Source organism: Giraffa tippelskirchi, chromosome 3 (genome assembly GCF_054371585.1).
Source record: "Giraffa tippelskirchi isolate mGirTip1 chromosome 3, T2T-mGirTip1v1.2.pri, whole genome shotgun sequence".
Classification (NCBI taxonomy): Eukaryota; Metazoa; Chordata; class Mammalia; order Artiodactyla; family Giraffidae; genus Giraffa; species Giraffa tippelskirchi.
Window position 1 is genome coordinate 149,525,387 of NC_137277.1, and position 25,845 is coordinate 149,551,231.

General features: G+C 38.5%; 2 protein-coding genes across 28 annotated transcripts in view; one reads left to right on the top strand and one right to left on the bottom strand.

The window, feature by feature from the left end:
* FAM117B (family with sequence similarity 117 member B) overlaps positions 1-25,845 on the top strand; it is an 87,302-nt gene that overhangs the window by 55,221 nt on the left and 6,236 nt on the right. Inside the window, exons 5-8 of one of the 4 annotated variants that reach the window (XR_014080043.1) lie at positions 1,980-2,123; positions 3,217-3,442; positions 5,545-5,665; positions 17,943-18,043. Coding sequence is in view for 3 of the 4 variants with exons in the window: in XM_081581973.1 (XP_081438099.1) it covers positions 1,980-2,123; positions 3,217-3,442; positions 5,545-5,665; positions 10,988-11,306 (810 nt within the window). In the remaining variant the exon portion in view is untranslated. Of the gene's footprint in view, positions 1-1,979; positions 2,124-3,216; positions 3,443-5,544; positions 5,666-6,221; positions 7,451-10,987; positions 14,907-17,942; positions 18,429-25,845 lie in introns of those variants that run through there. The other 3 variants (XM_081581975.1, XM_081581973.1, XM_081581974.1) reach the window with 3 other exon arrangements.
* The window catches only part of ICA1L (islet cell autoantigen 1 like), a 75,730-nt gene that overhangs the window by 1,270 nt on the left and 48,615 nt on the right, over positions 1-25,845 (bottom strand). For 8 of the 24 annotated variants that reach the window (XM_081581980.1, XM_081581988.1, XM_081581977.1 and 5 more), the window contains one exon: positions 20,220-23,217. In XM_081581980.1, coding sequence (XP_081438106.1) covers positions 23,102-23,217 — 116 coding nt within the window. In that variant the 3' untranslated portion in view covers positions 20,220-23,101. Of the gene's footprint in view, positions 1-28; positions 289-2,118; positions 2,302-18,020; positions 18,222-18,888; positions 19,117-20,219; positions 23,218-25,845 lie in introns of those variants that run through there. The other 16 variants (XM_081581990.1, XM_081581985.1, XM_081581984.1 and 13 more) reach the window with 7 other exon arrangements.

Sequence of the window (25,845 nt, forward strand, 5' to 3'; positions counted from 1 at the left end):
TAGATTACATTTGAGAAGAACTTCTTACCAATGATGTAGGATATGACTTCTGTAGCTGCCTGGAAAGGCAGTAACAAGATGTCCAATTAGTTATTACACTGGTGGGTTCCTGTTATGTGCATTTCTCAACATGACACCCCAGCAGACTTAAGCTTTCTGTTCTTAGAAGACTTACTAACAGATCCTTATGGTTCCAAAATCCAGAAAGGTCAACATTTTGCAGAAACCTTTGACAGATCATCTTCCCCTTCCTCATTTTTGTAACGTTAGCTACAAACCAGATGCAGCCTGAAAATGACATCCAAAGCAAGCCATTATTCATGTTGTTTTGTGACTTTTAGGAGAGAAAATTAAGTTTAGAATTGAGTACCTTTCATTCAATATAAAAAATCAAAGTTCTGTTTGTAGTATATATACTGATAACTCCTGAAATCTCAGTCTGTAGCAGTTCTCTGTCACCTCATTATTTTTTGACAGAGGAAGAGTCCAGGCACAGGAAGGATGCCTGCCTGGTAGAAATGCTCTAACACGCTCTCCCCTGCAGACTAGTTAGCTCTGGATTTCTTTTAACCCATAGGTGCTTCAGTCCAAATCAGTTTCCTTTCGTCCCTTCACTAGTTTTTGTTTTCTCTTGCCATCACTTTGAGAAAGGTTTCTTTCCTTCCTTGACCTGTCATGAATCAAACCATATTCTTAGCTTCGTTCTCCCACTCTTATCCCAAGAGTAAGTACATATCTAATTGGAGAGTTTCTTTTTTTTTTTTTGAAGCCTGTTTTAGATTATACTTTGGGATATTATTCTGTTGCTACAGAAACAAGAGGGTGAGAATAGGTAAAAAAAAAAAAGAAAAAAGTACCCTTCAAGGTGTTAATGACAAGTCTTGGGGATATAAAAAACCGATGGGAAATAGTCAGTTTCGGTGACTCTCTTGGGCATTGTTTCACTGAAGTAGGCAAGTGTAGACCTTGGGGCGAGAGTAGGGCGGAGGGTGTAGAATGCAAGTCTTAGAAGAATGGAGGGGAGGGCTCTGGTGTTTGCTTTCCTCTTCCTGTCCCCTCTTATCACAGTCCTGTCACAGCCTGAACCAGGGCTGGACTGCTGATGAGGCTTTCGGGAAGTGCGGGAAGTTACTGGCTTTGTAGCACTAAGACGGAAGGATTGAAGAATAGGGGATCTGAAACCTCCCTGAAAGAGAGGTTTCTCAAAGAGACTTCCCTAAATGAAGGATGAATTAATCACATTTCTTTACCAGACAGCAGGACAATACAAGATGACCTTCTGGCACACTGTTGCTATGAACTTTGGCAGATACCTTGCAATTCTTGTTTCATATTTTATTTTGAGTATCTTGTCAGGAAACCAAGTGATATCCTGTAATATAATCAGTTATTTCTTTTCAAAAGTAATACTGTGCCAGTGGGAACATTTTTTTTTTAACTAGAGATAGGCTTTGAAACAAAACATTAAAATAATTACAGTGGGAGTATAAATAAATTTCACAGGGAAGTTACTCTGTCTTCTTGCTACTGTATATGGACTTTGGAAGTGATTTTGTTTTTCCTACCAGAATTTTTTTTTTTTTGATAAGTTACTTTTTGTTGTTTATTTTCTGGAATATAGATAATTATGGCACTGGAGGACTTTAAAGTTATGTTCTGAAATCTGAACTCCTATAATCATAAAAGAATGTCTGAGGTTAAGATTCTTTTAGTGTTTTCCTTTATCCCTCTTCTCTTTACAGTCCCTCACAGATGTGAATTAATTTCTGAAATTCTACCTTGATTGTCTGGGATTTTTGCTTTAAATTATATTTCGTGTAAACCAAGGAGCAGGTTTCGTTATTCACACTTTTTGTGAGGTCTATAAATTTTGATTTATTTTAGAGTTACCCAGACCAAATGGAAGTATGCTTCCATCTAGAGAATGTAAAGGTAGTAGTAAATGTTTCTTCTCCCCCCACCCACCAATTTTTCTTAAGGCTCCTGTTCCAAAGAGTGCACTTATTCCAGTAATTCCCATCACCAAATCAACAGGCTCCCGTTTCCGGAATAGTGTGGAAGGATTGAATCAGGAGATTGAAATAATAATTAAAGAGACCGGGGAAAAGGAAGAGCAACTTATAGTAAGTAATCTTGTACCTTAAAATCAGCCTTATACATTAATTCTTCTAATTATTTTTAAAAAATCACAATTTTGGTTTCCATATTTACATGTTTCTTCTTGTTGAAAATAAAAATTTGAGTATGAATATATATCTTCCTGTTTGGTTGACTATCATCATGAAGCACAGGTCTGTTTACCTATAACATACATAGAATGTGTATTCTGTTAACTGTGACATACAAAAGTATGGTTTATATGTAAGACAGAAAATTTCCTGTTTATATTTAAAAGCATGTCAGAGTATACTGAAGCTTTCATTCTTCAGTGAAAGAGGAATTGGGGAGTTTAAAGTAGTATTTTATTGATGCCTGAAATTCTCTCCCTTAAGATGAAAGGTTGGTTTAGCTTAGAGAAAACACCACTGCCCACACCCTACCCTCCTCCACTGCATGATGGTGAAACTTCTCCTGATGTATAATAAAGGTAAATGCACCAAAGGTGTATGGGGAGCTGGTTTCCCGGCTAAGTGAGTCACACAAGCCATCCTCTGAACATTCTCCTTGATTTCCCTCTCTGATTAGCGCTGCTGTGATTAACTGTTCTCTCATTTAGGAAGGTTTCTTTGAGAACCCTGTTTGAGGAGGAAGTGAGCAGGGGGAGAGGGTGGCAGGGGGTATCATCAGGTATCACTAGTTCACACAGTGCATAACCTTTTCTTCTCATGTGGAACCTAGAGTTACACCTAGGTTTCTCCTCTCTTATAATGGTGTGTCTTGATCATTTTGAAAATAACAGTTAGCATGTGATAAGTATATCAGTGTTGTTTCATCCTTCGGCAAGCACTGATCCATTCATGTGCCAGACCCCTGGGAGTTCAGAGGCCCTGCTCTGCCACTCCGTGTCCAGCGGCAGGGGAGGGCGGGCAATGAGACAGGAATGGCCGTCCCCACAGCCAACACAGAGGCTTCTCTATCGTGAGGCCCCACAAGGAGAGGGTTTCTGACTTTTGAGTCTTCTGGAACAACAGGGGGAGGTTGAACCTTGGGTGCCTTTCTGGGGGAATTTCAAAATCAGTGACCAAAGCCCATACATTCGAAACATTTTTGTTACAGCCCCAGGACATTCCAGATGGCCACCGCGCGCCTCCGCCCCTCGCCCAGAGAAGCAGCAGCACACGCAGCACCGACACGCAGACCCCCGGCGGGGCCGAGCGGGGCAGCAACAACAGCAGCCGCTCCCAGTCTGTGTCCCCCACATCCTTCCTCACCATCTCCAACGAGGGGAGCGAGGAGAGCCCGTGTTCAGCTGATGACCTGCTTGTCGATCCCAGAGATAAAGGTACAACACAGGAGGAGTTTGCTGCCGGGGGATAAGGGACACCACCGCGGTATCCTGCTTTCTGTTCATTTTCTAGCAGAACACATACAGTTAGGGCCACTAAGATCATGACTTTGAGATGTGTTCAAAATACAGATTTTAAAGAATGGTAGTACAGAACCGTATGTAGGTTTTACTGTGGTACTAAGGTGATGGTCAAGTTGGCTGGGTTTACGGGCTTTTGTTTGTACACTTTTTTTTTTTTTTTTGCACTTACTAATATAAGCTCCTTAATAGTAACATCGTTTTTGGTATAAATGAGATAAACATTTGTCCTGAAAAGCATTTATTTTCTGTTACCTTAGTTGTTATGTTTTTACTATCTTACTACTTTTTAATTGAATGTGAAGCCTTCAAGTTAGTGTGTTTCGGGATCTATATTTGTGATATTTCTAATAAGAATTAAGCTGACTTATATCACTGCAAGATGAGTATTCCAGGCAAGCCTGAAGTTAAAGGGGAGGCGGGATACTTACTTAGTATTAAACCACTTGCACAGTTCAGCAAGTAATTGGAGACATAGCACTTTGAATATTAGTTACTAATAATGTTTTACTTTTAAAACAAATATGATCTTTCATCTATCTTTATCAAGGCAATCTTTTCTTAGCCTAAATTCTAGTTATTACTGCATGAGCTTGAGACAAATGATAAGATAAATTCTATGGCTCAGTTTAGTCATTCATTTAGAACCTCCTACTTGCAGTGTGTTGATTGTCCTAAAATGTTACACATCTGATGACAGCTGGTCATTAGTACCAGCCGTCTGAAGTACTGAGACTATAGCAAGTGCAAAGACCTAAGATTTACTGAAGAAGTCACTTCAGACTATGGGCAATTGTAAAATCATACTATTTGGGCCCTTTTTTGTCATCTACAAGGGTAAATAAAACATGGCTATACCCTAGACCAGTTATTAATAAATCACACCCCCTGGGAGCAGGACACAGGCACCAGCAGTTTTCGGTGCTCCCAGGTGATTCACATGCACAGAATTTTGACATCACTGAATTAAATCCTTTGATTGGGCCTTGTGTTTCTTGTCAGGAGTTGACATAAATAATTATTAAGATACTTGCTGTAAGGATTAAAAGAGAGAGTGAATGCAGCTCCGAGTACTTAAGCTCAATCAGATGTACCCGCCCCACCCAACCCACCCCCAGACTAACCATAGTTATTAAAATCTGCCCATTGATTTCCCATACTTTCTACTTTTACTTCAGCAGCATATAGGAACTCTGTAAGTTTTGTGTCCTGCTATATTTGACTTTAGGAGACTAGTGGCTGGTTAACTTTTGGATTTCTTTTGTAAGAAAGGGCTACTGTCAGCAAGGAGTTGTAGTTTAGTTGACACAGACTGTACACGTAGGTTACATATCAAGAATTCTAAGTTAATGTGGTAGAAACTGAGGACATCCACACCGAACAGAATCACCAGAGTAAAGAAGTGTTCCCTTGGGTAGGGTTAATTCAGAAAGATAACAAAAACTTTGAGCCAGACTTTGAAGGAGGTTTTAGAAAATGAACAGAGAAGGACCTCTTAGGTATGGAGAAGTTTGTAGGCAGAAGAAAGTCTCTGCCATATACTGTGCATAGACTCTGACTACCTGGAGCAGAGATGGCAACCAGAGGAGTAGAGAAATCAATTGAGAGATTCTGAGGGGCAGCCAAGAGTGAATGATAAGCCACCAGTGAGGAACCATTTTAGTTATTTGTCTTGGGAAGAATGGAGGTGGCATTTGAGCTCATGTGCTGTGTATAGAATAGAAATAAGCAGCAGCATACCACAGGATTCAGTGCTGAGGAGTAAGTTATACAGGCCTAGGCTGTGGTAATTGTAAGTAGAAAGGAAAATCTCTGGCTTATGCATTTTTTAACAAACAATTATGTCTTTTTTACCAGGAATTGTGTTAGATATTGGGGTAATGTGGATGAGTAAAGCCTTGTTACTACCCTCAAGTAGTAGCTCATGGTGTAGGGGAGGCTGGGAGCAATCAAATACAGTAGGACTATGCACGTATGTGCTAGTATTTCTTAGTAATCGAGCATGTCGTTTCTTGCAGAGAATGGGAACAACTCTCCTTTGCCCAAATATGCAACCTCACCAAAACCTAACAACAGTTATATGTTCAAAAGAGAACCCCCTGAGGGCTGTGAGAGGGTCAAAGTCTTTGAGGAATGCTCGTAAGTATCCCCCACCATCCCTTCCCCACCCCAAATTTTTATTATGAGAAATATTAAAAGAATTTCAAATAGGCTGAAGAACAGTACAGCAACCACCCGTATATCCAACACTAGATCCTGTGGTTAACATTTTGCTTTGTTGCATGTTTTGTGTTAGTTTTAGAACTGTTTGAAAGTAAGTTGTAGTCATGACATTTAACCTTGAATACAGTTTAATACTTATTTCCTGAAAGTAACTACTCCTACATAACCACAGTACCATTGTCACACCAAAGACAATTACAGTTATGCTTAACATCAACTAGCATCCAGTTGTTATTCACATTTCCTCAGTCGTCCCCAGCATATCACCCGTGGTTATTTTTGAACCTGTAAACAGTCAGCACCACACATTGAATTTAGTAGTGTATTTATTTAAGAGAAACCACAGATCTCAATGCAGGGTGGGTTTTCTCCTTTCAAGGATCAAATTCCCTTCAGTTTTTAGTCTCCAGTTCTTTAAACAATTAAAATATTTTCCTGCCAACATGGGGAAGAGAATTCAATTACTTTGCAGAAACAAGTTGCTGTGATAAAGATCATGGAAGAAGCAGAACTTTAAACAGCATCTGGTACCCTTGGTATGCGATCTTCTGTACTCCTGTATTTCTGCTGGTTTTACTCTAGTCAGGGACTCTTAATTTTAGACTCAGAATCTGCTTAGAAGGTATTGCAACCATGGCCTATTTCCAGCAGCCGTGGCCCCTTGCCTTGTAAGTGATGGCTACAGGGTTGTAGGTATGTATGACGCTGAGCAAATTAGGTGACAAGCATTATTTGAAGAGAGAATGATGGTACATACATAAATCTCACTTTTCAACCTAGTTGCAAGACCAAGAGACACCTGGCTTTTTCTCACTATGAAACTAAAAATACAGTGTGGAGATTGTCCAGCCTTGTTTGGTTCACATAACTTCTTTGTTCCATCATGAGTATCTTAGAATCGTTCTGAAACATGGCACCTTCTGTTCTGTGTGCCCCTCCTTTCAGTACTTCCTTTAATGTCAATTCTAAACAATTTGCCACACAAAGAGCATTGTCTTTGAATCCCTTCACCTTCTCTACTAGGAGATCCCAGCTGTCAGTCTATTTGCTTTTGTGACAATTGAAAACCCTGTTTTAGCAGCTGCTTATTTACTCTTTGTACCATGTAAGTCTGAAGGCATGCCTGGTGCCAGAGAGTTTAAGCTGTATTTCTCCACATATGTGTTTCATGGATTCCTTGCACCATAATCATCCAGGAAATTAGTTCAGACTACAGAGTCCCAGGTCCCACCCTAGCCCTAAGGAGTGAAAAAATACGGAGGTAGATAGGACCTGGATTATGCATCTTTAACAGATCTCAAAGGACTTTTATGCTTCACTTGAACATGCTGGGTTAGACCTTTTCATGAGAGTTCTTCAGAAATGGAGTCATTCTAACAGGTAAAAGTTAAATGACACATGGAACCTTTTGGAGCATTTGACTCATTGGTAGCTCCAGTGTGCCTAAGGGCAGAGAAATGGCTGATGGACTTAAAAAGCAATTTGAATTTCTGTATAAATGACTTTGAGTGAATATTGGTTGTGTAGGTTGGTGTCCTGTGGCATCTGCCTTAGACTGTTATATCTGGAAAAGTTCTCAGTATCTGAACTGTATACATACAACTGTGTTGCTTGTTTCTAAAGAGAGGGAAGAGAGGATGGGGAATATGTATGTATGTGTATGTATGTATGGATAAATAAAAGGTGAACCATGACATAAAATGTTTTATGGCATATCCATCTGTTATTAGAAGGTAAATCTCTTCTTTTTTGAATGCACATAGTTTATTATAAATTTTACTGACATAAAGGATGTGTAGCACACAAAAACCTATTTATTTTTAAATATCTTAATTGTATTTCAAAAAGAAATTAATAGCAGTGACCCAAGAATGGATTTTTAGAGCTAATTTTAAGCTTCTATCAATAAAACAAGTTACTCAGAGTCTAAAATATTGGTTTCTTTTTGCCCCAGATATGTATGTCATAATTAGAGCAGAACCCACTGGATGCACTAGCATTAAAGCAAGGGTAATTACTGGTCCTAATCTTAAAATTTTAGCTTATTTAATCATTCAATTTTTCTAAGTCTTCATTTTTGTTTAAAGGTAGACTTAAAGATCTTAACCAGCTGTTGGAGTCAGGTGAGGGGTTAATCTCTCATTTGTATGTTTATTTGCCTGAAAAAAAATAGTTGGATTTGGGCCCAGAAAGGACAAGATCAGATTTTGCTTTTTTTTTTTTTTTTAAATACAGCAAAGACCTTAGCCATTCCTTTTGCACTTAGCAAGTCCTTTTTAATGAAGTCACATAGGCTATTTCCTGATCCCAGTTAATGAACTCCTTGACCTTAGTTATCTTAGGTTCCTAGATATTATGGCCTCTTTGCAGTATAGAGATTTTTTTAAAAGTATGACAGAACCCCTTCCTCTCTTTCCCTCTCTCCCATTCTAAGTAAATTGGAACCACCATTTCTTAGCTGACAATTTATTCCTGAATTTGAAAAGGAAATTGCATAAGGCTTTAAAAAAAATACCAAAGAATTCCTTACATCAGTATGAAAATACCAATAATAATTATCCAGTCTGACCATCTCTTTTTCAGAAATCAGCTAGCAAGCAATTATATCTGTTTTGAGATAGAGTCACTTTTGGTATAACTTACGGAAAAATAAAATATTTAAATTAGTTCTGAGGGTTTCTGTGTGTGTACGTGTTTTGTTTTTTTGACATACTTGTTTCTTAAATTGAAAAAAGCTTTGTAGTAGTATTAGAACTGGCAGCTTCTATTAATAGTGGCATAAGTATTATACTGGTCATGCACCCCAGGGGTGGGTAACAAATTTCTTGGGGAATCTTCTCCTAAAAGTTAAATGGAGTAAAAATTGATTCCTTTTGGTGGGTTGGGGTCATGACTCGAAGAGGAGAGACTGGAAGAGGGATGGGGGCATGATGCTTTTTTTTTCTTTTTTACTGTTAGTGTTTTGTTTCTTGATCTGTGTGCCTGTTAGACAAGTTATTATTTTTTATGTTATTTTGTGTGAGATCTGTTGCTAAGTCTGTTTTCATGAAAGCAGAAAGGGAGTTAAACTGATTTTAGGTTCTGTCATTAAACAAGTCACAGTTATCAGATCATTAGTTGAAGAAAAACTGCACAGTTTTTTTGACTCTTAAGTATAAATATATGTAATTTTTAAAAGTGTATTTTTGGTGCTGATGGGATGTAGGTGAGAGGGAATTTTAGATTCTCTTTTAGCAGTATAGAGGCTGAGAAACTTATTGATAATAATGATGCTATATAATTAATGTTGTGTTGAGAATTCATTTGAAATGTGATCCCATTTAGGCCAGAGCTGAAACTTGGAGTAGGTACCTACTTAATAGCATTAACAAAACAAATGAATTAGCCTTAAAAAAAGTCAGTAAGAAGTTTATATTTCAGAAATATGAGGTTTCATCCTCAAGATCCATTAGCAGCATTGTGTCTTACGTGATTTTTAGCAAGATAACATCAAACAATAAATAATTAAAAACCTAAGCCTCATTTGAAGGAGGGTGTAAAACTTGATTAGCCCTTTTTTCCCCTAATATAAGAATGAAAGTTATCTTTACTAATTCTTCAAAAAAAAAAAGCATTATTTAATTATAGAAACATAATATCAACTTCCTATTTGCTTTAAGGAATTGAAAACCATGTTGTCAGTAAAAGTAGAGGGGTGTATGCCCTTCTTACAGTATATCCAAATACACATGTGACCCTAAAAGTACTCAACATATAAAATTTCCATTGTATCCAAGAAAGAACAATACACAAGTAAAACAAATTTAAATGATGTAATTTCTTTCTTCTTAAATTATTCTTGCCAAAGCTATCCATGGGTGGTAGTCACTATTAATCAATAGAATATGCCTACCCAAAGCACTGCCTATATGGAACATTTCTTTTTTGTTTTGCACCTACTCCCCAGGTTTGTTGTTTATTCGTTCTTTAAAACCCAGCTCAGATGTTCCTTCCTCTGGAAGTTATCTTCCTACCAAACTCCCCCTCTTTGTGCCAGAGGTTATTCACTCGCTTGTTCCACCTCTAAACGTTTTACAAACCATTTTTATCACATTTCTCAGACATGCTTGTGGGAGTTTTTAACCTTTTTTTGGTGTGGACATTTCTGGCAGTTTGGTAAAGCTTATGGATACTTTGAAGTGATTCATAGCTTCTCTGAATTATGTTTTATTTTATTTATTTATTTTTTTTTGAATTATGTTTTAAAAACACATTAAAGATTATAAGGGAGACTGATAATACTGAAATACAGTCTGTCCCTTATACCTCTCTCGTCCCAAGAACTCCATATTTAGTATGTCTCCATGTGTGTCAGTTTATCTTTAGGTCTCCAGAATCTAGTGCAGACTTGGCACACTTGGATTTTTTTTTTTAGGAGAGATGAGTACCATACTTTTATCGTATGATCATACTACCTTTTCCCACCTGAATCTTGATTTATTTAGGTTCTTCCATTTGAATTTCTTTTTAATTTTGTGTCACTTCCATGTTACTTAAACAGTTTAAATTTTATATTTTTACTTCTAGGGAATACCACTAACACTTGTATCCTTTTCCAACCGTTTGGGTTAATTGCCAAGAGCACCTGAGGACAGGGAGGGATTTGGCTTCAATAAAACCTTTAGAACAGAGGACTGACATTAGTTTTACTTTGATTTTACATTTACATTTTGTTATTCAGAAAATCATTATGGCTATTAACTCAGAACTGTTTCAAAGAGATATTTAAGCGCACTTGGAGAAGTCACGCCCAGCAAAGTTTAGTCACGCAGTGGCAAAGCTCAGCAAAAGATACACATCTTGTGTCATTCATTTCCTTGCCTTTGCCCTTCAAAATAGTACCCACTTTGGAAAAATCATAGTGGAACATATTTTTGTCTTTAAACAGCTGGAATATCTTTTGCTTTAGGAAATTTTTTATTCACATTGGCTGTCTTAGAGCTTCACTTGATGCCTGAGCATCCTGTGTGGAGCCTGGGCTCGCCAGGTAGCTGAAATCAACAGTAAACTCATGTCCTTCCAGCATTCTGAGATGCATAATTCAAATCATGTGTCCTTGGTTGATGGCATTTGGAGCTTTGGACATAGCTTGAGTTTTGTTTTCCTTTTTTGTGTCTATAAGCTGTTGTTTTTAAAGAAAAAAACTTACTTCTGGTGTTTTATGACTTAAAAGTCTTGGGTTATTTATTCTGTGTCTAGGCCAAAACAACTTCACGAAATCCCGGCCTTTTACTGTCCTGACAAAAACAAGGTGAATTTCATTCCTAAAAGCGGCTCTGCTTTCTGCCTCGTCAGCATCCTGAAGCCACTCCTCCCCACACCAGATCTTACCCTCAAGGGCTCTGGCCACAGCCTGACCGTCACCACTGGCATGACCACCACTCTGCTGCAGCCCATCGCTGTGGCCTCCCTGTCTACCAACACAGAGCAAGACCGAGTCTCTCGAGGAACGAGTACAGTCCTGCCCCCGGCCTCTCTCCTCCCCACACCAGAACCCATCGAGGAAGCAGAAGGATAGGTCCCAGTGCTGTGAGGCTGTAGTTCTGAGCAACTGAGAACCTCCTCGACCCCTTGGCAGCGATGGCATCATGGCTTCTGGTTGGCTGTGACGTGCCCCAGCTCTTCCACACTGATGCGGCGTGGCGTGGCTGCTGGAAGGGAGCGGCCCCTCTGGAGGCCGGCCCTCAGCGCCGAGCCTGCTTTTGCTTAAAGCACCAGTTGAAACAAGAAAAAGGTATCAATTCTTTCCTTTTGGAGGGCCGATATCACATTTTTTGTTCTCAAATTAGACTTCTTTGAAAAAAACAAAAACAAAAAACTGATCCCTGCAAACATGATTCCTGAAGGGAGACGTGAATGATGCTGCAAGAACCATCTTTTCTATGAAAATGACTATTTTATACCAATGTTACATTTTCTGGAAACGTAGCAAACAGGATGTTCTTTGGTGGCCTCTGTTTCTTGTTTCCCTTTCTAGATGTGTGCTTTTCTCCGCTGTTTTCAGCTTTGGGACCAAAGGGATTGTTGACATTTTCCTAGCAATCTTAATCTCATGACTGTGTTCTTCTCCCAAACAAGAATTGATAGGTTAATACCTTGAACAAGTACGTATATAAAAAAGATAAAAAGCAATATGAGTACATTATGTGACTTATGTTTTCTGATGTCAGAAGTTTGTGCTTTGGGTGAAATATTTGTAAAACTGCTGTTTTCTTCACTACTTCTGTACACATTTCACCACGTTGTCAGAAAAATTATAATCTGGAGACAAGTGCTTTAATATGTTCTCACTCATCGTTGGAACTTGGTTTAAAAGTCAGCGAGCCAAAAGGAACCTTAACTGCCCAGTGTCCGACTGCTAGCTAGGAGTAAGGAGCCCCTTGGATTTTCTGCGCAGTATTTATCACAGGAACACCCTTCTGTCCCACAGGTATCATTCTACCTTTAACCGTCACTGTATCATAGCCCCGAAAGATCCTGAAAATGGCTGTGCATGGATTTCCCCCTCTGCTTTTGTGATGTTGTCGTCTTGTGGATTTGGTCTGGGTTAGTAGTTTGCCAGGAGTGTGATCCATTGAATAGCAACCCTTAGTCACAGAATCTTGAGACTGACGTTTCCTTTATGGTGGTTGGCACTGAGATATGTTGCCTATAGATTTTGCTAGTTTTTGCTCCAGCATTCCACACAGAGGGGGGAAAAAACAGGCCAGAAGGGCTTTGGAGCATAAACAGCAGGAACCTTTGAAGAATTTGGGATTTAGGCTGATCTTAACACAAGCACTGCCAGTATCACATGACAGCAGACTTCATGTCTGGATATGTGGTGTTAAGGAGCAGCACTTTTTAAAAAATTAGAGCGTTGTTGATAGAAAGCATCCTTCTAAGATCTTCATAAACTACCTTATGATGCAATAATTTAATGTTCCTATACATATTATAGGAAGAGAACATTTAAATACTGTAAAAGGGATTCAGTTTAGAAGGTTAATATGTCAGTTTGTCCAGATATATCTCATCAAAGAAAACCTAGTGGTAGCAATAAATCTTCTGAAAGGACTTCTTATATTTAAGTATCTTTAAAACATCTAAATAATTAAAAATATACCCTGTTAAAAGTGGAGATATATTTAGGCAAATTAGGTAAACTCAACATTTGAATAGTCTCAGGTTTCAGTTGGTAGGCCTGATGAATTTTGGTACCTTTTCTGTCCAAAACTGATTTACCTGGAATTAGTACATTGTGGCTTCTAAATTGGAAAAGCTCAGTTATTCAAGGTCTAAGTGTTCTCTGGTGGGTTGGTTTTTGAGAACCTTGATCATTTGACTTTACCATTTCTCCACTGACAACTGCTCTGTCAGCAGTACAGAAGAAGGGTAAAACTGAAATCAGGTGAGCTGGTGTTGAAGGTTGGAAGTTAAAAATAAGGTTTCAAAAAAATCCCCAATCAGTTTTTGGATTACCTGACTTCTGTTAAATCTCTGTTCTTTACCTTGCCTCAGACTTATTTCTTTTGCCATCTGGATGTGGTCACAAGGGTATTTTACTCAAATGCCACTTTGTAGACAGTTTTTCCTCCTACTCTGTTGTGCACGTTTGTCTAACGCATCTTTCTGTCGAGTATTCGTATATCCTTAATCGAAAGTAATTTAAAATCAGAATGGGAGACAGTTTTAAGATACTATCATTTTCATAGTCTTATAGGTGGAACTTTTAATGTTTGGCTGTAAGGAGAATGTGAATTTGCAGGTAAATGAATTATATGGCAACCAGACATAGTCCTCATGTTTGGGAGAAACAGAGCCTGAGGTTTGAAGGAAGGAGAAAAGGTACAAGGTATGAAAAAACTCTTAACTGCCAGTGCCAAAGGGCTAATTTTTAAGTTTATGAGCTTTATGCCGTCTTGAAAAAATATTGATCGTAGTCCATTTAGCTTTTATTTAACCTTGGTGCACAGGTGGTTGACTTTTATTTAAAATGGGTCTACTCTTAATAGAATGCATAATATTGTTTTCTAAAATTACATTCCATAATTACGTTATTCTGTAGAAAACTGTACAGAAGGTAAGTAAATCAGAATAGCTTCAGTGGAAATACAATTTAAATTTTTTTTTTAATTTGAATAAATTTACTTGCATTGCGGTAAAAGAAAGAAACAGGTGGCTTGTATATTTCGGCAAAAGGAAGCTATTCTCTGGTTAATAACTTTGTCAGTGTTGTTATTTTTACTCTTAAACAGTTTCTTCCTTGCTGTGATAAAAATATACACTTACTGTTTCTGATCATGACCAAGTCTGTATTACTTGTCAAATTTAGATCTTAAGTTGTCATGGCTTTTGTGAGCAGTTATGTTTTTAAAATACCTGTTTTGCTTCTTTGATTAATATGGTGAGCATGGATGCCAAAATTATTTTTTAACTAGAATCATTTTATTTAAACTATTTCTGATATTTGTGACAAGCCAAATCAGCCTTTTAGAAGGTGCTATTGCTAACTGTGGAGTAACTGGCAACAAGGAAGCCCCCACCCCCCCTTTTTTTTCTAATGGTTGACTTTTACTGGGAAAAGGTATTTAAAAAAATAGCAGAATTTATAGCCTCCTCTGTGTCCATGATTAGGACTGGATTGTCAGAATTTTCTTTTGTTAAAGGAAGTAAAAGAAAAATCGCCACTACTGAATTTATTAAATACTACTCTGAAGATTCATTCCTTAATGCTTAGAATTTTGATGTTTTAAGACTAGACCAGCGGAAGTGCTGAATTTGCATTAAAAAAGCTAAAATACTTATTTTTCGCACTTTAAGTTTTACTCTGCCTAAATTAGTGATAAGCAGATCAGCCCTGAACAATATTTTGTTTATACAATCCTGTTGATGAATATAATTTATGTTTTTTAAAAGTCTTTATTTTTCATCTCTGTTAAAGCTGTGTAAATCTTTTTCAAATGCAATTTTTAAAGTTTTGTTTTTCTAACAAAGTTCTCCCAAAAAACTGCATTTCCAATGGTGATAAATATTGTTACTGTGTACTTATGTATTCCCTATATCTGAACACTTGTTGCTGCCTCACAAGAAAATAGAACTTTTATGTTAAAAATAAAATCTGTTCTTCTTGAGAGTCTTTTTCTGTGTACTTTTATGAATATTGGCTCAAATGCAAATTTCTTTTCAGATATTTCTAGCTTGAAAAAACTTTAGTATATTCTTTTTCACAGATAGAAAAATGAATCTGTGTTAAGTAGCAGGATATATAATATTCTCAGTTGTTCTTCCTTATTTCCTTGCTACCTCCTCCTTAACTTCCTCTAGAACTGAGAGCACCTGGTATTTGTGGTAAGTGCTAAGAAGACATTAAAATATAAGCAAGCATACTGAAAGATGTACCTGTTTAAATTCATTACTTTACAAGTTAAGAGATATAGCTGGGGGCAGTCACTTGATTTCATTATAAATTACACATAAAGGAGTTTTTTCCCTTTTGGTAATTCGTTCTTGCTAAGCCAGCTATATTCTTCCTTTGTGACAAAGGTTTATAGATGCAAGGCGGTTGTTTAGGCTGAGGGGTTTAGTCTGGATGAAGATTGCATGCAGTATAATCACTTAGAAAGCAGGGTCACCTTTTAAGTGAAATAAGTGTCACCACGGCTGCTTGTCATAAAAGGTGGTCACCAAATTACTTTGAAGAAATCCTAAAAATTATTTCTGGGGGGGAAAAGTTAACTAATTTGGATACACACACACACACATACACATATACATATATAAACATTATAATGTAACATAGCATCAAATATGAAGAGAATCTCTCAAACTGGTGTAACATTTTCTCCCATTTTTCTTTTTTCTGTCTTTTCCCTCCACCTTTAAAGAGGCTGAGAGGAGAAAATTTAGATCTTAAGTTGGGTGTGCCTAATTTTCTCCATTTTTTTTGACTTTTTTGCTTTGATTGATTAATATTAAATATATCCTTGCCCCCAAAAGTTTTTAGGTCTATAATGATTCTTTCCCTTTAATTGCTTTTAAGTGGCTGGTTGTGAAATACTTAGCATCCCCTTCCTAGGAGTTCCCTGTTGATGTATATCATTTTTTCCCTTGCTAAGATTGTTTTTTTAAATATCTTTATTTTAGACCTCTATTAGAATGGGCTTCCCTGATGGCTCAGACAGTAAAGAATCTGCCTTCAATGCAGGAAACCTAGGTTCGATCCCTGGGTTGGAAAGTTCCCTTGGAGGAGGAAATGGCAACCCACTGCAGTACTCTTGCCTGGAGAATTCCATGGACAGAGGAGCCTGGTGGGCCACAGTCCATGGGGTTGCAAAGAGTTGGACATGACTGAGCAACTAACACTTTCACTTCTATTAGAACATGGCAGGATAATACAGGTGACTTCACAGGTAGTGCAGTGGTAAAAGAATCCGCCCACCAATGTAGGAGACTTGAGACGTGGGTTCGTTCCCTGGTTCAGGAAGATCCCCTGGAGTAGGAAATGGCAACCCACTCCAGTATTTTTGCCTGGAAAATTCCATGAACAGAGGAGCCTGCCAGGCTCCAGTCCATGGGGTTATAAAGAGTCAGACACAACTGACTGATGATATAAATAACCTTTGTATCTCTAGTTCAGTGTGTGCAAACTAGGTCTTGAAATGAATTATATAGATCTAGCTAACATTCGGAGAAGGCAATGGCACCCCACTCCAGTACTCTTGCCTGGAAAATCCCATGGATGGAGGAGCCTGGTAGGCTACAGTCCATGGAGTCGCTAAGAGTCGGACACGACTGGGCGACTTCACTTTCACTTTTCCCTTTCATGCACTGGAGAAGGAAATGGCAACCCACTCCAGTATTCTTGCCTGAAGAACCCAGGGACGGCAGAGCCTGGTGGGCTGCCGTCTATGGGGTCGCACAGAGTCGGACATGACTGAAGCGACTTAGCAGCAGCAGCAGCAGCTACCATTTTTTTTAAATGAAGTATAACAAAAAATATAAGTATATTCAGACATGAGGGGAATAGTATTTGTATGTAAAGCTTTTGCTAGTCTTGAAAGTAAAAGTCGCTCAGTCATGTCAGACTCTTTGCGACTCCATGAATATATAATCCATGGAATTCTCCAGGCCAGAATACGGGAGTGGGTAGTCGTTCCTTTCTCCAAGGGATCTTCCCAATCCAGGGATTGGGAAAGGATTTGACCAAGGGATCAAACCCAGGTCTCCTGCATTGCGGGTGGATTCTTAACCAGCTGAACCACCAAGGAAGCCCTTACTAGCCACAGGGATACATATGTACTAGGTTGTAAAGTAAAATACATTTCTTATTGTGAGTTGTCATCAAAAATGATTTGAAAAATACTGCTGTAGATAACAACTTTTGTATATATGTGTTTTGGGGTTGGTCTGGTATCTTATCACAGAGACTGGAGTCTTTAAGGATACTGTTTCTACTTCTCTTTATTAACTATCTCCAAATTGTTGGTTTTATTTAAAAATTTCTCTTAAGTGGCTTGCATCTTCCGCACACTGAGAGTTTAACTCCGTATACTCTTTGTTTGATTTTATACAGAAGTATGGATGCATCATACTAAATCATTATGTTTTGGAGAAGACCATCATGGAGCTCAGGGCTTCCCTGGTAGCTCAGTTGGTAAAGAATCCGCCTACATTGCAGGAGACCCCGTTTCGATTCCTAGGTCAGGAAGATCCACTGGAGAAGGGATAGGCTACCCACTCCAGTATTCTTGGACTTCCCTTATGGCTCAGCTGGTAAAGGATCCACCTGCAAAGCAGGAAACCTGGATTCGAACCCTGGGTTGGGAAGATCCCCTGGAGAAGGGAAAGGCTACCCACTCCAGTATTCCAGCCTGGAGAATTCCATGGACGTATAGTCCATGGGGTCGCAAAGAGTCGGACACAACTGAGTGACTGTCACTTTCTATCATGGAGCTTTGATGGCCAAAAAACCAGGAGTATGACCATTCATCTCAGTTCCATGCCTTAAGCAGTTATTTTTGAGATCATCAGGATCATTCAGAGGAGATGCAGGAAAAGCCCAAGATTTAGGGCCACAATTTGGGAACTAGTTCTGGCTCAGCAGCTTAATGATCATGCGATCTAAAGCAAAGAAGTCACCTCTTTGAACTTCAGTTTTCTTATGTGATTTCAGGAAATGCTGATGACAGTGCTAATCAGTTAGATGGCCAGTGAGTATGAAAACAACAAAACTGGAAGCAAACACATGTTATCATCTCCTTCCTCTTTTGTTAGGTAAGTTTATTCATTGCTTAGAAAAGCCACAAGTTGTTGATCAGGGAAAATGATCCCATGAAATTCATTTTACCTTGTAAAGTATAATACAGTCAAGGGTGTTGAGCTGAAATCATAATAAAGGTAGGTAACGCTTTCCGATAGCTTTCCGTGTGCCAGGCTTGGTGCTTACAGAACCCTAGGAAGCCAGATACTGCTAGTTACTATCTTACAAATCACAAGATCAGAATTAGATTAACTTATCCATGGTCATATATCTGAGAAATGTTCAAATCTGGCTTTGAACCAAGTCTGACTCCACAACTTTGACTTACCTACAAAGCCTTACTGCTACTTCTCCTGTAACAGTGACATTAATAAAATATAAGTGTCTGGTATCATTGCAGATTTTGTGCCCTTGGGTCATTGCCTTGTTTGTTCTTTGTGGTATTCATTGGTTCAGCTGCTGGCAGTTTCGTTCAGAGGGCAAAGAGAAAGTAAGCTGGTTAAACACCAGTTCCTGACTAAGCAAGTTAGTGACACACATCCTCTGGCTCTGGTTTTTAATGTTGCTACAGCTGCAGAAACTCCAAAGAAATATCTTATTTGAGAAGCATATCTTTTAGGGGCTTCCCCAGTGGCTCAGATGGTAAAGAATCTGCCTACAACGCAAGACACCCAGGTTCAATCCCTGGGTTGGGAAGATTCACTGGAGAAGGGAATGGCTACCCACTCCAGTATTCTTGCTGGAGAATCCCATGGACAGAGAAGCCTGGCAGGCTATAGTACCTGAAGTTGCAAAGAGTGAGAAACGACTGAGTGACTTTCACTATCTTTTTTAAAGAGGCAAAAAGTGGGGCTTTCAATCACATTTTTGGTGAATTTTTTTTTAATGTGACTTTTTGAGGTAAAAGAAAAGTAATTTTTAGTCTGTTAACTTTGCATGCCCATTTCAGTCAGACAGTAAAACGAATCACCCAGATGACAGTTTAGTTCCTATGCAACATTAACAGGAGTTACCCCTAGATGGTCAGGCTGTGGAGGATTTCTTGGTCTTCTACTTTTCCATACTTTTTAAATGAGAGAGCATTATTCTGAAATGGGATAAAGAAATTTTTTTTAAAGGTAGAAACATGCCCTTCAAAATCTTACCTGTTAACACCCACCTCACCTTTATCTCCAGTTTGTACTTATTTTTTGGACGTTGAATGGTTTTATTTACACCACTGAGTAGAGAACCATGTCTTGACTTTAGATGCCAAGGACAGTTCTTAATGAACTCTTTGTGCCTGCATGCTTAGTCACTCAGTCGTGTCCGACTCTTGTTACACAATGGACTGGAGCCCACCAGGCTCTTCTGTCCATGGGGATTCTCCGGACGAATACTGGAGTGGGTTGCCATGCCCTCCTCCAGGGGATCTTCCTGACCCAGGTGTCAAACTCACATCTCCTGTGTCTCCTGTAATTCAGGTGGATTCTTTGCCCACTGAGCCATCAGGGAACTCTTAAGTTGCACATAAAACATGGGAGAAAATAGAATATATGGGGCTTATGGATGTGACCCATCCTAACAATAAGAATTTTTCTTCCCATCCTGCTCTGTAGGTTTTCTTTGGTATATTTAAATGAATTCTTATTGGTGTGTGTTTTAAATGCATTACTTTCAGTACTGCTGAATTGGTTAATATGTTAAAGTTTGTAGTTTAATGTAAAGTTAAAGTTTCCCAGTTTAATGTCTACATCCCAAGATTCTGGGTCTGTTTCACTGCTCAAGGTAAGGAAATGCAGGGCCCTGCCAGTGCTATGGAAGATAGAAATAACTGGATCAATTAATCCTGGCTTTTTTTTTTTTCCTCCTTTCAGCAAATCAAATTAAATAATATGGCTTATATTTCACTGGTTATTGTGTCCAGGCTCAAAATTTTGCTGTTTAGTATTCTGTATTTTGTTACTAAGAGTATTTACACAAAGAACACACATTCTGTTATTTCCCATATCTTACAAAGTCCCTCCTGCATGAAATAAATTAGAAAGAATCAGTCTCACAAGGATATTAATTGCCCTGGTTTTATTTTCATTCTGTGGTATCTATATCATTCAAACTACCTTCTTACTACTATGGTCCTGAGGTAAAAACCAAAGTTTTTGAAGAGGGAAACAATAACTAGATTTGTATTGAACACTTTAGAAAATAAACTTTTTATGCCATCTTATAATTTTATTATTAATAAAAGAGGCTCAGAAAAATAGCACATTCAAACTTCCTTTGTTCATACACAGTTAAGACCTTTATATTTCCAGATGGTCTGTAAAGATAGTTATGTGAAATATCCATGGTTGAAATACAAACACTTTCATTGTGCAAATACTGAAACCTGTTTTGTTGAAACAGTTTGTTTCTAATCATATCAGAGTTATGTTTTACAATTAATGAAAGATTTCAAAAAATACAAAGTCACACCAATTTGATCTTAATCTGCCCTAAAGTTGGCTGAAGAAAGATTAGGCAAATTTTAATTCTTCTGGGGCTTTTCTAAGTTTAAATGCATTTTTGTCTGGTATTAAAAAGTATAAGATAGCTATGCCCCCCACTTAATATAAAAAGCATTCATTTATTTTGATAAGAGTTATTCTCAGCTCACCCTTGGTTAAGGTTTATTTATTTATTGAATGGTAGTTCTAGATGTAACCAAATAGCAACTGATCACCTTTCTGTTCTGTGTTTATCCTGTCCTTCCTTTCACTCCCTACTGAATATGTGCTTGGTTTCCTATTACACCTATTTTAGGTGTGATATAGCCAAATTTCTGTTTCTGGCTCTTAATGATTGAGCTTCAAATAACTAGCCTTGAGAAAAAATAATGTTTTAAATGTGCACTTCAAAAATGGAGTCATTAGACTTTGCTGAAGTTATAACTGGACTTTCTAAGGCTCTAAGGCAGTGTTGCTTTTGGGTTAAATGAGCAACTGGATACTCGGTTGAAAGCAAAAATGTTAGAGAAACTAAGAACTGAATAATAAAAATTCTGATATGTTTCTATTTTTTTATAACCTTTGCTCTTGGAAAACTGGGGGGCAGTATTCCCCTCTACATCCACTGTCAGGGATTTAGGCCTAGTGAGAGTAGTGGTTTTCCTCGGCACTGAGTGTCTGTTTACGCCATAACAAGGACTGACTGCTCTGTGTGGTTGTGAGGGAGCTATACAAGTATTTTTGAACTAATGCATTAGTGAAAATTAATAAGAGAAAAATGGCAAAACTCAAGGTAATCAACATTTTCTGAGGTACTCCCAAAGTTGAGAGCTCAGAGTGACCATGGATTTAGAATTTAGATTGTGATTCATAATCATGACCCCTGGTGATGGAATTTTGGTGGAACAATGTACTACACTCTGGCGAATTGCACTGAATAAAAAGGGAGAGTTACAAAATGCTTTGTAAGGGTTAAACCAAATAGGAATAAGCGCATGAAAATATTTTAAGGAAAGTTTTACAGAATCTTTTAAGTCCATATTTCTGACCCTCAGTTAAGGTCTTTCTAGCCTACCCACTACTTGACCACAGTTGTGGTTTTCCAAAGAGCCTGTGGGCAGTTCAGAGTGTAGTTAGGCCAGACTGCTATGGATGGGAAGTGGACTGCGATTTACCTGCCCTAGTCCATTCCTAAGAGAATGTTTTTTTCTATATACAGTGACTCAGAGATTACAAGCAATTCTCTTGTAAATAATAATTAAGCTTGCTTGGAACTTGGAGTATAGTGAAATCTACTGTGCACATGTTAGTGAAAATGGTCGCTTATACAGATACAATGGACTGGACAATGATGAAATAGGACACCCGGTGAACTGCCTCAGAACTAAAGGCTGGGCAGGAAGAAGGAATAGGACATGTGACTGTGTCTACAAGGGCTGTGCTTATATTAGCATATACTTCAACTTCCATCAAATAACCTGCCTTCTGATACTTAAGACTAAACCTTCCAAGGGTAAGTTTGTCCTTAGTAATCAAATAGAACCTCAGCTGATGTCACCCACAGAAAAGTGAAAAAATAAAAGACTGCTTTACTGATGGTAGAGAGCTTTCTGTAACTTTGCCAGAAAGTATTCTGGGTTAAATCATGTTAAGAAATACTGGGTAAGTATTGCACATCTGTTCGAGGGTGAGTTAATTAGATTTTTTCCCTCATTCAAGTAGACGTTTCCGGGTAATTGCACGAATACAACTGCCAGTTGCCCAAGGAGTATCCTCCCCTTGTCTTCTTTCAGGCAGCATGTGAAAACAGTGCATTGTGATAGCAATGTGTGAAGACTTAGGCCTGAAGACACAATGAAATACAATGTCTGAAATACTGTTGGACAGTCCTGTGGTTTATAAGATGGGAAGAGAGTGTTCTGTTTCTACAGAGGGTGGACTTAGCAAATAACTCATCCTGCTCCTTTCCCCCAAAAATTCAATAATGATATTGGAGGGTGTCCTGATTTCGTATGAAGGAAAAGAACTGAGGTACTACATTTTAGCCTCCAAGTGGAGAGAACAAGTACCAAGTTTCTCTGTGATTTCATCAAAGAAAACTGAGTTCTCAAATCTTATTCTACCTTTCTAAAGACAAAACTAGTCTTGTTTCTAGTGCTATGTTCCACAACAGAAAATTCCCCCTGCCGGTGTTTTATTTAAAAACTAACCCCAAATCACAACCCAGTTTACATGCTGTCCTTTATCTATATGTAGAAATCTCACAGCCAGCAAGGCAACTCATACATAAAAGGCTTTCCAAATAAATAAATCCAATCCCTACTGACAATTATCCCTACCTGTTATTCTAAGTTTTGGTATCAATTTCAGACTCAATAGTTTCTAAAGTTTTCCATATACTACCAACTGCTGCAAATCCAAGACATTAAATAGACAATGTATAAAAATGTAGTTGGTCCTTACCATCTGTCTAAAGTTGGCTGTCAAGTGTTAAATTTGCAAACACAATGTCTTCGTATGTGAGTGACAACATAAACTCCTTTCCACTAAGGCAGTAAGTTGCAAAACTGGTGTCTCAAGGCCATTGAAGTGGCATCGTAACTTCAGTCAAGCATTAAGAAGTTCATCATCTGAGTGTCCGATAGCATCTGGGTTTGAAAGGGGATCCAAGTCTGCAAATAGATTGAACCAGGCTGACATGTCTTGGTTACCACTGTTGGGAGCTAGTAAAAAAGAAAAAAAAAAAAACCACATTGAAGAGTCTCAGATTTTTAAAAAATCACATCATTGTACCACATTTATGATTTTAAAGTAGATGCTGCTGCTTTTGAATCAAATTTAAGACAACTGACAAGAACAAACATCGATTATGTCTCCTTGGGGATAATTTTGAAAAGCTAATGTAGATACCTCATGCTTTGCTGAGGCTTTTTAAGTAATTGCATGTTGCTCTGAGAAGGACTTGATTAAAAGTGAGAAGGCAGGAAGTAATAGAAGACTCTCAGATAAGGCTCAAGGTTAAAAGTAACCTTTGTTCCTACACTTGCAAACTTAGTGCTTGTAATACATATTTATTATCAAAGTAATCTTAAAATACTAGATGTAGGGGGGAAAACAATACCCTAATCCTGTCCCTCAACAGTTGTCATTTTCATTTACAGTTCTGTCTTTTACATGTGTACTTTACAAATTTTTGATAAATATATTATGGAGTGAATTATGTCTCAGATAAAACTTCCTGTTAACCAACTCTCTCCTTGTGGAGAATGGAAAATCGCATATATGGATAATCTACAAGTAATGGGCAGATAGTCAAGAATAATACATTTATGCTGAAGGCTGGGACTAGTGAAAGACCGTTCAGTGGCATAGACAGTGGGTCATCTCAGAAGGCCAGGGGGTCCAGAAAGCAGGGCTGAGACCCAGGGGACAATCTGAAGACTACATATGAGACCAGAGACGCAGTGGGCAGAGGATGGAAGGCAATCCAACTCAAGATGCTAAAGCAACCCTCTCTTACAATCATGGCTATCACTTTACACAGATGAGGGGGCTGGAGCCTGGGCTGTGGGGATCCCAAGCCTCAGGGATCCAGACAGAGTGAAAGGCAGCCTTGTGTGTCCGGTTCTGTTTCTGGGAACCCCAAGGTAGTGTCAGTGATGCCCACACAAAATTCTGGCTCTGAGTCCTGGGTGTACTACCTGCTAATAAGTAATAATGAGCAAGTCATTTAACCCTGGGTCCCCTTGCTTCCTCATTTGTAAAGATCATATAATTTATTATTAAACCACAATACTTGAGAGGAAGTGGGGAGGGGGGGCTATTAATAATTAAACTTGAAGAACAGTGTCAAGCAGGACATGTGATCGTTCATTAACGCCTAAACTCCCTCAAACAGCTGTTCAGGGGTTCTGATGAGCATATGAAAATCGTACAGCATTCTACAAATGTGGGATGGTTTTATGTTTATCTGTCACAATGGGAAATGAAGGTCTTAATTACATTATTTTCATGGGGGCTTTCCTTGTGCACTTTTCGTGCCTACAGAGACTCTTAGAGGACAACAACTCGAGTGTGAATGAGAGAGTCAGGTGGTGCTAGTGGTAAAGAATCCACCTGCCAGTGCAGGAGGCATAAGAGACCTGGGTTCGATTCCCTAGGTTGGGAAGATCCTCTGGAGGAGGGCACGGCAACCCACTCCAGTATTCTTGCCTGGAGAATACCTTGGACAGAGGAGCCTGGTGGACTATGGGTGGCACAGAGTCAGACATGACTGCAGCGACTTAGCATGCATGCATGTATACAGAAAAAGAGCCCAAATAACTAATTTTCATACAGTAAAATCAACCATAAAAATACCAACATCAAGAAACAGAACATGACCACTCCTTAGAAGCTGCCCTTGTGGCACCCTTCCAGTCACTACTCAAACCACCCTTACCCAACCTCTCACCCAGCATCACAGATAAACACCATTTGGGGCTGTTAGCAACAGTGTTGACAAAACATCCTTTTCCATCTATTTTGGTCAACAGGTGAATGCATTTCTGTTGGAATATGTACTTAGGAGTGGAAAGGTACATGCATCTTGCAGTATGTGTATTTCAGTTTTAGCAGAAACTGCCAGTTTTCTGCTAATGGTAATAATAATTTACACTTCCACAAGTTGTGTCCGAGTTCTTCCATATCCTTGTTAGCATGAGCGGTTTTCATTTTTTATTTAAGCTCTTCTGACAGGTGGGTAATGGTATTATGGCATTTTGGTTTTAGTTTGCATTGCCTTAAGCTGGATCAGCTGGTAAAGAACTCACCTGCAATGTGGGAGATCTGGGTTTGATCCCTGGGTAGGGGAAGATCCCCCTGGAGAAGGGGATGGCTACCCACTCCAGTATTCTGGCCTGGAGAATTCCATGAACTGTATATAGTCCATGGGGTTGCAAAGAGTCAGACATGACTGAGCGACTCACTTCACTTCACTAATGATTAATGAAGTGGGGGGATACTTAATGAGTGAATTTTAAAATTGTTAAGAATTTTAATTTTTATTAAAATTCTAAGGCTTAATTTTATTGTAGCTTTTTGCCGAAAGCTTTCCCCCCCTATTTTTCCCCACAATAAGCCTCAAGGATTACAGGCAAATAGCAGTGTTCCCCGTATCTCAGCTTTTTTGTGTTCAGTGGTGAAATTTACTCACTTTTTTAATGATTAAAAACAATTAAGTTTTAGTGAGTTTAAAAAGAGAAAACTAAATAGTCTGAATCCCTAAGGGTGTCTGTATTCAGAATTGGCTGTTGTGAATCTGTGATTTGCTTGGAATTGACGGATTCCCCAACTGATTTATCCCAAAGTAT